The sequence below is a fragment of the Tupaia chinensis genome, unplaced genomic scaffold (genome assembly GCF_000334495.1).
Source record: "Tupaia chinensis unplaced genomic scaffold, TupChi_1.0 Scaffold000423_1, whole genome shotgun sequence".
Lineage (NCBI taxonomy): Eukaryota > Metazoa > Chordata > Mammalia > Scandentia > Tupaiidae > Tupaia > Tupaia belangeri.
In genome coordinates, this window is record NW_006159928.1 from 3,233,069 (window position 1) to 3,244,745 (window position 11,677).

An 11,677-nucleotide genomic window follows, 5' to 3' on the forward strand; every position below is an offset into this window, starting at 1 on the left:
TCTCTCAAAAAAAAAAAAAAAAGAATATTGAGACTATAAAATGGAGCGTCCAATCAAGTATAAGAATTTTTTTGAAAGATTTAACAAGAATGAGTAACATTTTGGGCTTTTTGTTTTAAAAGTAACCCATAGATTTCTAAGTATGCAATCCTACACTTATTTTCTACATTGTTGTTTTGTATAAATGTTGTAATTAACAGTGAATTGTTTCGTCAGGCCCATAGTGTAGCGGTTAGTTATGATGCAAAGGAAGCTGAATGTCCCCTGGCAAATCAGGGATCAAGTCCAGGACTCATTGGCTTGAAAAGCATGCCAGGCACACTTGTGCATGCCCAGGATCCTGAAGGAATGAAGAATGGAGGGAAAGGATTGCAGCATGACCAAGCCCCATTGGAGAGAGGAAGGAGAATCTCACTCTCCTTTTTGCACAGATGTACACTTTCTAGCATTGGTGGGAAAAAAAGAATTGTCTTATGCCTTAAAATGATAAAGAAAAGAGATAAGATGGCTCTTATATGATTTCAATTCAAATTCAAGCTAAATTGCAACAAATTTGGCAAAACAAGTGACCCATGTCTATGGAGAATTTATGTTTATTTTCTTAGTCCCCCATGTTATAGTAAATCACATTATATTGCTACTCTAAAAAGTCATAACTGGTCCTACAACAGTGCTCTTTACAGAAAAAATCTCATGATTTCTCATCAAGTAAGTACTCCATTTTTTAGTTTTCAGTTCTTAGCTTTGAAAGAACTGCTTAAAAATTGAGCCAGCTGGTGGCGTGGTGGTTAAGGCAGCCGAATCTCACATAGCTGACTGCACAATCCCAGACCTGACAGTTTGAAACACATGCCAGGCACATCTGCATGCCCAAAATCCTGAGAGGAAACTGAAAGAGAAATTGAGTGAGCCGTGGGCATTCCCCCATAGCTGCTTTTTTCACTTTACCCCTCTCTGTCTCTCTCTAGTGAACGCACACATCCCACAACAATTTATAAAGAAAATGTTTATACTAAATGTTGATTAGATAACAATAGAACTTCAGAGATTTCTTCAATACCGTAGCTCCACACTTCTCATTAAAAGCCCTGGCAGGGGCTGGAAAATAACACGGCAGTAAAGCATGATGCTCTGTGAAGCTGACCCACATGGGAGGGTCATGGGTTCATGTCCAGAGAACTCTCTGAGTACACAAGGTATGCATGTGCCGTGGTCAGTGAGAGCTGTCCGAGGCTGGGGTGGATTATGGCAACAAGGGTCTGTTTGAGTTGCTGTCTCTCTGTTTCTCTTGAGAGAAATAAATAAATAAACTTAAATAAATAAACAGAAGCTCTGACAAAGATAATCTTGAAGACGACATTAGCCCTGGCTACAGATAATTACGACGATTTCCTGTCCCAAAGCACATTGTATTTTTCCTTCACAGTAAAGAATGAAGAGTCAAGCTTCATGCTCAGACCACACAGAACAAAAAGAATAAAATGAACTCATTGACTTTACTAGAAATGAGGTTGCCGGTTTCTCCTTTCTTACTTCCTTTTCATTTTTCTTTAAACTTTTGCTCCATATAATTGTGTTATCAAAAGCTATATGGAGCTGCTGCTGTAAATTGAAACACAGAAAATGGTTCACACATAAAATGGTATGCCTAAGACTAATTTTTCTGCAAATTAAAATGTCAAGATTCTCAAAACTTGCCAAGATCATCAGTGACTGAGAGTTAAATAGCAGCTGGGAAATGAATACAGTTTGTTTCTTTAAAAGACAAGTGGATTTTTTTTCCTATTTTTGTTTTATTAAATTTTTGCCAGGGGGGAGGGGGGGCAGCAGGTGGAATGGTGGTTAAGGTGCTGGAATTCACACATGGCCAACCATGGTTCGAGTCCCAGACCTGGCGGCTTGCTTTCTCTCTCTCTCTCTGTCTATCTCTGGAAAAACTCATGTGAAAAATAATAATAACAATAATAAATAAATTAAAATTCTTTAATTAATTAATTAATTAATTAATTTATTTATTTATTTTTGCCAGAGGACACATACGTTTGCCAGAGAAAGAAAGCTAGAAAGCACCACCACTCCAAGGGGAGTGATCACACCTCCATTTCTCCCCCATTTGGAGATTTTGGGCAAACACACATGCTTACCTGGTGTTTCTTAAGCCACCTACTCTAGAACTTAAACTCTGGATGAGCCATGTGAGATCCAACCTCTTTAACCACCATGACTGGCCCTTTCTTCCTTTTAAGAAATGTATGTTCTGTCCTAGAAATCGCTGATTAAAAATTTTACAATTTATTTAAATGTGTATCTTCAAATTAATAAAATCTACAGGTACTTTAGATAAACCTATTATTCACTGGAAGTTAAATAACTAAGTTCTCTTAGTTAAATATGGTTCCCAAAAAACAAATCATTATTACTTAGCTACTTCCTTAGTGTGTAAGAGTCAGTAAACTTATGTGAAGGAATGATGCATACTTTTTGGGCTTTTAGAAGAAAAGATGACATGCGGAGAACATTCTCATCTAAAAACAATGCAAAAGTAAACAAAACAATCCATGAACAATGACAACAAAACTGTATCATGAGACTCTCAAGTCAGTTCCTAAGACTACATTTTTCTGTTTAATTTAGAGCAATACACTTTCCCCTTTCACATGATAAGAATTAGAAGACTGGCCCAGTGCTTTCATTAGGGTCAAGATTTACAGATTATTTATCATGGGAATAATGTAAGACTGTATTAATGGAAAAATAAAACTTCAGTAAAGTGACTGGTCCACTCTTCTTTCCTTAAAAATCCTTTATTGTTCTCAGAAGTAAAGTGAAATTGAACTTGAGTCACATTTCTTGAAAATCTGGTTATTTTAGTAACTTCAGAAGTTTACCTACCACTAGTGTATTCATCAAATGGTGATTTCTTTGTTTAGATTTTTTTGTTTTCTTTTTTTGCTACATAGTTTGTGTGCTCAGAAAGCAAGAAAGCACCCCCAGGAAGGATGGTCATGGCACAATTCCTTCTCCTTTCTCCTCTTGGGATTTTGGGCATGCATGCACATGTGTCTGACCTGAGTTTCAAGCTGCCAAATCTGGGACTCGAACTGTGGTCAACCATATGGAAGTCCAATGCTTTGATCACTGTACCATTCTGTTACTTTCCCACCCAAGACAGTAATACAAGTCAAAAGTTTCTGGAAAGTCTGATAGTAATTCAGTTTTCCTTGTGGTGCATATACAATTTGATAGGAGATAGCACCACCACTAGGATATAAGAGCCACAAGAGCAGGTACCTTATTAGTATTCCTCAATACTTCTCCCCCAGTGCCTAGGACAGTGCTCATTCACAGTGGGTACAAAGCATATTTATTCAACATATGTAGCAATAATCCAGTGGAATCATCATGTGGGCTTTTGAAAGCCTTTATATTACAATGTTTATTGGGGGTTTTATGTCTATACATGTCAGCATTGAAAAAATGATGTCAGTGTTTGGTTTTCAGATGTTACAATCAAACATGTTTTATGTTTTCTGCAGTCCTAAGTGTCATTTATTCTGACTGTAGAAGTCAGTGGCAAGTTTTTTGTTGTCATTGCTTTTTTAACAAGATATGCTAGAAAGTGTGTTCTGACTAAATATAGGGTTTCTGAAAGTAAGGCCTTACTAGGCTATGGGATTTCTTCTGTAAGGAAATAAACCATAGCAGAATCAGGAGGATCTTTTTTCAAATTCCCTTTCCAATAAGAAAATTTACCAAAAGGAAAAAGGAATGTGAGTCAGCTGCCATGTAAACTAAGATTATTCCCCTTTGGCCCATCCACTGGGACTTCCAGCTTTCTGGAGATTCATCTTCTAAGTATATTGCTTTTGGACTTTCCAGGCCAAATTTTTCTTAAAAGATAATAAATCAAACTATCTCTAGGGTTTAGCCTAAGGATCTGTGCTCCAAGATTGTCTCAAATATGTGTACCATACCTTGCTTACACATATTCCCTTTGAAATTTTCTAACAAGTATAAACAGCTAGATTGCAAAATACCAACTATAAAGGTGAAATGAAGAAACAGAGGAAGGGAGGACTCTGGTACTTGGAAGATAAGTTTTTGTTGTAAAATTTTACTTGTCCTGCTTCTGACGACTCTGCCTACTTTATTATTTAGCAATGTTTAAACTCTATTATCTGGACTGTCAAGTGTATAAAGAGAGTATCCAGGGTTTTTTTTTTTTTTTTTTTTTTAATACCTAAGATCTCATGAAAGCAATTATGGAATCAAACCATTCTTCCAGAATCATAGAATGTAAGACATTGTTTCGCTCATAATTTTATTTTGCAGAAGGAGGGCCATGAAGCACAGAAAAATTTTAGAAGTGGTGTATCCAAAATTGCAAAGTGATGAAGCCTTGACTTCAAAATAAGAAGGAAAAACAAAGTCTCCTAACCTCAAAGCTACTTTTCTCTCTCTCCTCCTCTGCTTCCTTTACTTCTCATTAGGTGGCACTGTCTCTCACATTTGGAATTGCAGGGATTAAAACTGAAAATGCTAAACTCTCAGATAATCCATTGCCATGAATTAAACCAAGAAAAGAAAAGAAAAAAAAAAATAAAGAAGGTATAGAAAGCTTGAATCCCACTCACCCAAATCAGAACACTGGACAACTCGAAGATGGCATTGACAGCGGAAAGGACACACTGGCCCCATAGGAAGAATTGTGGGAACCTCTAGAATAGGGTCTCCTGGGTCTAACCCAGAAGCCTCATCTTCTAGCATGAAGTCAAATAGGCCTCTCTGTTCAAACGGTCCAGCCCAGGTAACTTGTGCAAGCAGGAGAAAGATGATAGTAGCCTTCATGATTTATCTCATATATTTTCACAACCAGGGAACCTGGGAAACAAGTGAAAAGGTTAAGGAAAAGTAACACTGCCTAGGCCATGTGTCATTTTTTATATAATGCCCAAAAGTAGAGTGAGCACAGAGAAAGCATTAAAAGATGTTTTAAATTTCTTATTAGGAAGCAGAGTATTATTCAAAATGCATTTGGAAGATAATAAGGTACATTGTAACCTCACTGTTACGGCTATTTATTTAGAAAAAAGAAATTTGAATATTATTTAAATCAGTTAGTTCATCTTGGGTCTGAATTAATATGCTAATGTTCACATCATTTGAAAAATTATGATAAGCCATATTAGTCGTTTCAGTGTTTGTTCGACAAGTCATGCCAAGTCAGATATAATTCTGTTTACCCATGAGATATTCCTATTCTTTCTTCAGAAATATCTCTGGAAACCAATCTCATCTCTCCATCCTGTTGTATTCCTCTTGGTCCAGCCCTCTCATCGCGCCCTGTACTACTGCAACTTTTCAACATCTCTCTGCCTGAATCTTGACTATTTTCCCCACTTCAGGCTATGTCCCATTCTGTTGCCCAATGCATCTTCAAAAAATTACATTTCATCTTCTCTCCATTTCCTTCCCACTTCTCCATTTCCTTCCCAACCTCAACCCTGACATTCAAAGCCACTTTCCACCGAGAATACCTACCTTGTAAGAGCTCTGTAAAGAATAAAGAAGATAATGGGTTTCTCTTCTTTACTCCTGTCTCATCCACCTGGGATGCTGCTTTCTCTCTTCTGTGCTCCCGAAACACGTTGCTCTTACCTCTTTTAAAGAACTTATCACATTTTATTGTAATTTGTTTTGCGTGCTTGGTCTGTCCTTCAGGGCGTGTCTTATTATTCCTTTTTCTGTACCCAGACCTTGCACAACATTTTGCATACAAATGACTCAGTTGACCATCAATTTATTAACATTGCAAATTATTTCATTTATTCCAAGCAACCAATTAGTCTCATTGTCTTAAAACATAAAAATTATCTCTTATTTCAATATCAAACTTTCTTAAACCTGGGATAAGAATTTCTACTACAAGAAATTATTGATATAAGAAAGTTATATCATTGAAAACCTCCACTTGTATAAGCAAGATTCATTTTTAAAAAAGAAGTGTCTATTGGCTACTTTCCCAAACAGTTTTATTTTTAATAGATCAAAATCTATGGAAAATTCTAACTGATTTTTATATGTTTTATATGTTTTCTGGTTTTATCAATAGGGCTATTTTGTAAAAAAAAAAAAAAAAAAGTACAGTTTTGACAAATACATATGATATTCATTCATTTAAAAAGCACCTATGGACATATACATCTTTGTTAAGTTGACTGAAGTGAACTAAATAAATCTGAATAACAAAAATCCTAATAAATCTGAATAATAAAAGTTGTTGATTATAGGCAGAATAAGTAGTCTAGTTTTGAGATGACTATTTTAAAACCCCATTGAAACTGTTCTAAATTTTCCTCAAACATATGGCAGGTATTACCCTTATTACCATCTCTACTTTGAATTGTACATTTATAAGAATTCACATTAAAACTGTACAGTCATAAATAGAACAAAGTATTGAGTCATTATCCAATTTTAGTCTATGCAAAAGAGAAAAAAAAAAAGAAAGAAAGAAAGAAAAGGGAAAAAAAATTGTAGCCCTAACCCAAATGTATCTTCTGGAAGTTTTTGCCCAGATCCACTAGAGAAAAAACATGCTTTTCAATTTTTTGAATTTTGTACTTAGTTTATATTTACTGCTGAAGAATGTCTAAGGTAGCACACATACAATATAGGTTTCTGAGGTTGTACTGTAAAGATACCCTAAAGGTTATTATTCACACTGCTACTTTAAGTTCAGTATCAGGTTTTCTCCAGGAGTCTGTTTTTACTCAGTGAGGAGTTTCCCTTTAAGAGGATACTATTGTTTTGGCAGGGCTTAACTTGGCATGGATCTAAGGGAGTGGTTTTTTATCTGTTTCACATTAAAATACAATGTTTATGGTATACCACAAGTTTGCTAGCCTTGCATATTTAAGGTCTTACAATTTTAGAAGAAAAATGAAGCAAAGTAATTGCAGATTTAATAAATAGCAACAAGAGTTAATGCAGATGTTGCTTTGTAATCTTTTTTACAGAGCAAAAATTCCTGGTTGTGTCCCTAACAACCCCCAGAAAAGAAAAAGTTAAACATTAGCTCAGAGGAATAGTATTTTCATTTATATTTTTTTACTCTTATTAAAATTGTGCAAATTCTCCACACGTTATTCTTTCTGACTGAAGCTGAATACAACCACAGTAACTTATAGTTTTATTTATTTTTATATCACTTTCATTTGTGTGTGTGTGCATGTGTGTGTGTGTGTGTGTGAGAGAGAGAGAGAGAGAGAGAGAGAGAGAGAGAGAGTATGTGCATTTTAACCCTCAATGTCCCGGGGAAGAATAACAATATGTCCAGGAACTTTATGCAAATTCTTCTGTAAAACAACATGTTTTAGATTAGTATTATGATACTTGAAGTTCCGGTATGTTAAAACGACTAACATGAGCTATTGATACTAATGATTTCTTTAAGCCTTTTCTTTTTTCCTTAACAAATCATAAAACTAAATATCAAACAGCAGTTACCCATGAAATAAATAAGGAGACTACTAGTGAGAGGATATATTTTAAAAATATTATTGAAACCAAGTAGTCTAAAAATGTATGATTCTTTCTTAGGTCCTGATTGCTAGTATAACTACTCCAATACATCTAGTTGCTCATAGTTCATAAATTTTTTACCCAAAACAAAATTAGGGATTCTAAAACTACTTTGGGCCATTAACTATTAATATATCATTTAAATCAACCTTTCTGTGGTGTCATTTATGCCTTTATTGTGACTTTCCAAGTTGAAATTTAATTCTCAGGAGACAAGGAGCACTGTAGACATGCAGAGTAAAATCCTTAGGACTAGGTGAATTAAAACTTTCAGGAATAACAGAAATAATTAAAAAATAAACAATAAAGCAGCACTTATCCATACATAAGGACTATCATAGGAGGGATGTAACCCTTTTTTCTGACAAAAACAGCAAGAGGAAGAAAAGCCACAGATATTTATAGCCCTGAAAACCCACTTAGACATTGGTCATCAAGTTGTCCTGTTTTAAAATTAGAAAGAAAATTAACTCACGTCCTCATTTTAGACTGAATCTACCTTAGAACGAAATTTTATTACATTAAAAATACTGACAGGGACACTCCTTTACGTTGTAGAAAGTGTGCTGCTCACCGCAAGACTCTCTTAGCTCTTCAATAGCATAAATATTTTCAATGTTTACTTTTACCCCTCTGATGGTCATTTCTAATATTTCCTGGGGTTATAAAAATATACATTTAACTTCTGCAGTTAATCACCAGAGTTCACATCTCTGAAGTTTTTAAAAGTTCTTCAAGTAGACAAGAATTCAGGAGGGGAATAAATCCTTAAATACATAATCCAATTACAAAGAGTATGCTAGTTTAAAATACTTTTCTGTTAACACTAAAATAACTAAACATTCCGTTAGTACAAATACAAAAACAGCAATATAGATAGTGATGGTGTTATGTTACAGCTTTGTAATCAACATCTCTGCAAGAACAGACAGAACTAAAGCAATGCATTCAATCATTTTATCAAATATTTAACTTCTGTTTTCAAGCAATAGTTGTTTAAAATGTTGCATAAAGATTAAAGTTCAGCATGTTTAATTTCTGTTCTTTTTCTCACCAAATAATTTCTTTTGCTCCCAACTTGACCAAAGTTTTATTAGTCTGTAGCAGAGTTTAGGACAATTATCGAAAACCATACCTTTTAATCCGGGAATTTGCCACAGGAGCCCTCAAAGCTGAGATGTAATTACACTAAATATTCAGCCCAAGCAAAAGAGTTTGCAGGTGTGGAAAGGAGGAGGGGGTAGGTGCTGCTCTGTGAGTGTCACTAGGTTGAAAACCTCCTGCTTCTACTCCATAGCACAGTTCAAAAGTAAGGTTTCCCTCAATGAACACAATCCGGCTGACACCCACATTAGATCATATGGTAATGATATGTCTCTTGTATTGTAGCCAGAAACTTTATCGGCCTTTCTTTCTCCTCATTTGCTTTATTCCTTTTGTATCTGTTTAAGATTCTAAACTGCTTATGTAGTATAGAAAAAACTCGAAATTTGTCTTAGTGTAGATTCATTTTCCTAAAATCTTATAACTACAGAGTTGTGTCCCCAGCCCCCCAGCCCCACTTCACTCTCCATCCTCCCTAGCCTTGTTTACAAATAACATCTGTTGTACTTTTGAAAGGATATTTTTTCTTGCTTTCAGGATGCGTAAGTCCGGAAAATGAAATGAAATGAATCTTGTCGTTGTTTTAAATGTAGTCTGCAAAAAAATCCATGAGTAGCCTTATGTGAAAATACTTGTTTGGATTCTTCCCTGCTCTGAACTGTTTGTGCAAATTCATGTACTATGCTATGGAGTTTTTCTATGTATTTTGAATGTATTTCTAAAGTATTCTTGAAGAAAGTCTGGTTTTATTTTTTTTAAAAAAGTTGTATCACTTACTACTTTCGTTACTCAGAGTTTAAAGTCTCTCTTGTTGCTCACCAGTATTTTTTTTAAATTTAAACACATGTATACTAGAAATGAGTCACAGTACAATTTAGTCCATATATGTATAACATTTGATTTTCATACATTATACTTTTCCATAATCTAGAACTTTGAAAAAAATGATAGATTCTATGGCTCTTGCCCAATGTCAACAAATGGGGGGGAGGGGGAGCAGTGCAAATACAAACGAAGATATTTATTTAGCCACTGGAAAGATTTTTTGAGTTTTTATAATTCACTTGCTGGATGCTGCTAGCTGTCTCTGTAAGTCTGTCTGTTTTGACTTGAATCTTTAAGCTCTTGCCCCTAGGCTGTTACCAGGTGGAAACTAAATTCAACATCTGTGAAATGTGAGAGGATTCCCATCCCCCTGCCACTTCCCATCCCCCTTGCTTCCCTCCTCTAGCCATCTAGGTACATCCTTGCACAGTGAATACTCTTCTGCCTTGATGAAACTTGAAGGAATTAAGTTCTCAAGTGAGTATGTAAAAAAGGGGGAGATGTTACCACATTGTAAGCCAAAGCAAACAATAATGCTCTCAGGCCCCACATCTCAAGTTAGCTCACTCTGTTCCTTGTCTCCCTGACACGGAATAATCACATACCCAGTGATTCTGATGGTTTAAAAAGGCAAGCACTATTTTTTCCTGGACATTGTGTGAAGTCCAGATCCCTTTCTGGGAATTGATTCCTTTCTCTGAATTCCCTTCAAATAGCATTTGTCTCTTACTAATGACATGCAATCATCTATTTGTCATATATATATATACAATGTATATGTCTTACTAGGAACTTGAACTGCAGTTGTCCATATGGGCTCTGGCTTCTTTAACCACCATGCTATGGGGCCAGCTTCTGATGTTCTTGTTTGTGGAGTTTCTGCCGCTAGAACTGTCAGGATATTATAATAAATTCTCAGAAAACACTTGATGCATTTCCAGGTAAAGACAGTCAAATGAGATAGGGCAGTGGCACAACAATTAAACCCAATGCTCTGTGAGCCTGACCCACATAGAAAGCTTCCAAGTCTTTACCTGAAGAGCTCCCTGAATATGTCGGGCATGTGTGTGCCCATGAGCTGGAGCTGGTTGGGGCCAGGAGTAGATCATGGCATCTAGACCCTGTTGTGGATGATTGACCTCTCTCTCTGAAGGAAATAAATAAACTTTAAAAATAAATAGATAATAAGATAGTCAAACCACTGGCTATGGGTTATACCACAATCAATGTTTTAATCAAGTTGTGGTTTGTTTCTTATAGAAGTCTACCCCTACTAAAGTTTATGTGACAGAAAATCTCTAAAATTGTAACTTAATTGGGAGAGGAGAGGACAGGTAGAGAAGAGAGGGAGAGAAAAAGGAGAGGGAAAGAAAAGAGGAGAGAGAAAAAAGAGGTAGGAGTATTAAAGAAAGAGTAGGAGGAGGAGAAAAAAACACATTACCTTAATATGTGGATCATTTTACTTTTATAAAAGAACAGTTTGGTTATTTTGGTTAACATTATAATCTTGGTTCTTCCCTCTGATGGTAAAGTCAGGCAAATTAACCTCTCAGATACCTCTCTGAATCTCAGATTTCACAACTGTAAAATGGATAGAAATTAGTGTCAGAGTGAAGACAGAATGAGGCAATATATACAAAGCACTTAACTCAGAGCATGGCCCTTATAAGGCAAACTTTCCATAATGTTACGTTTTATTATTTCTGATAATTCCATAGCAATCCTTTGAGTTACTCCAGTTAATTATGTTTACTATTTCCATTTTACAAGTGAAAACCATGAAGCCCAATGACCTGCCCAAATTCACAGGATTGGTAAGAAGCAAAGCAGAAACCAATACCCAGGTCTTCTCACACCTGACTGAGTTTTCATTATTATACTACATCTTAAGAGCAAATTCCTAAAGTGTAAATAATAGAATATCGAAATTCTTGGGTACATGTTTTTCAGACTATTTTAAAAACTGTGTCCAGGTTATACTGCTTTTAAACTTTATTTTTATCTGTGTAAGAACAAAATAATATTTCCATTTCTTTATTAAATTTTAGTAAGAACCTCATCTTCAATAGTCTAAGTACTTTACCAAACATCCTCTTATTTAAAAAATTGTATCATTATGGGATCAGCAGTTGGCGTAAAGGCTATGCCACTGGACTCCCATGTA

At 35.4% G+C, this 11,677-nt stretch overlaps 1 protein-coding gene across 2 annotated transcripts in view; it reads right to left on the bottom strand.

The window, feature by feature from the left end:
• Positions 1 to 8,913, bottom strand: part of DCN (decorin) — a 49,682-nt gene extending 40,769 nt beyond the window's left edge. Inside the window, exons 1-2 of one of the 2 annotated variants that reach the window (XM_006154821.3) lie at positions 8,720 to 8,913; positions 4,635 to 4,881 (exon numbers count right to left, since the gene is read on the bottom strand). In XM_006154821.3, coding sequence (XP_006154883.1) covers positions 4,635 to 4,848 — 214 coding nt within the window. In that variant the 5' untranslated portion in view covers positions 4,849 to 4,881; positions 8,720 to 8,913. Of the gene's footprint in view, positions 1 to 4,634; positions 4,882 to 5,541; positions 5,727 to 8,719 lie in introns of those variants that run through there. The other variant, XM_006154822.1, reaches the window with a different exon arrangement.
• Between the last annotated feature and the right edge of the window lie 2,764 nt (positions 8,914 to 11,677).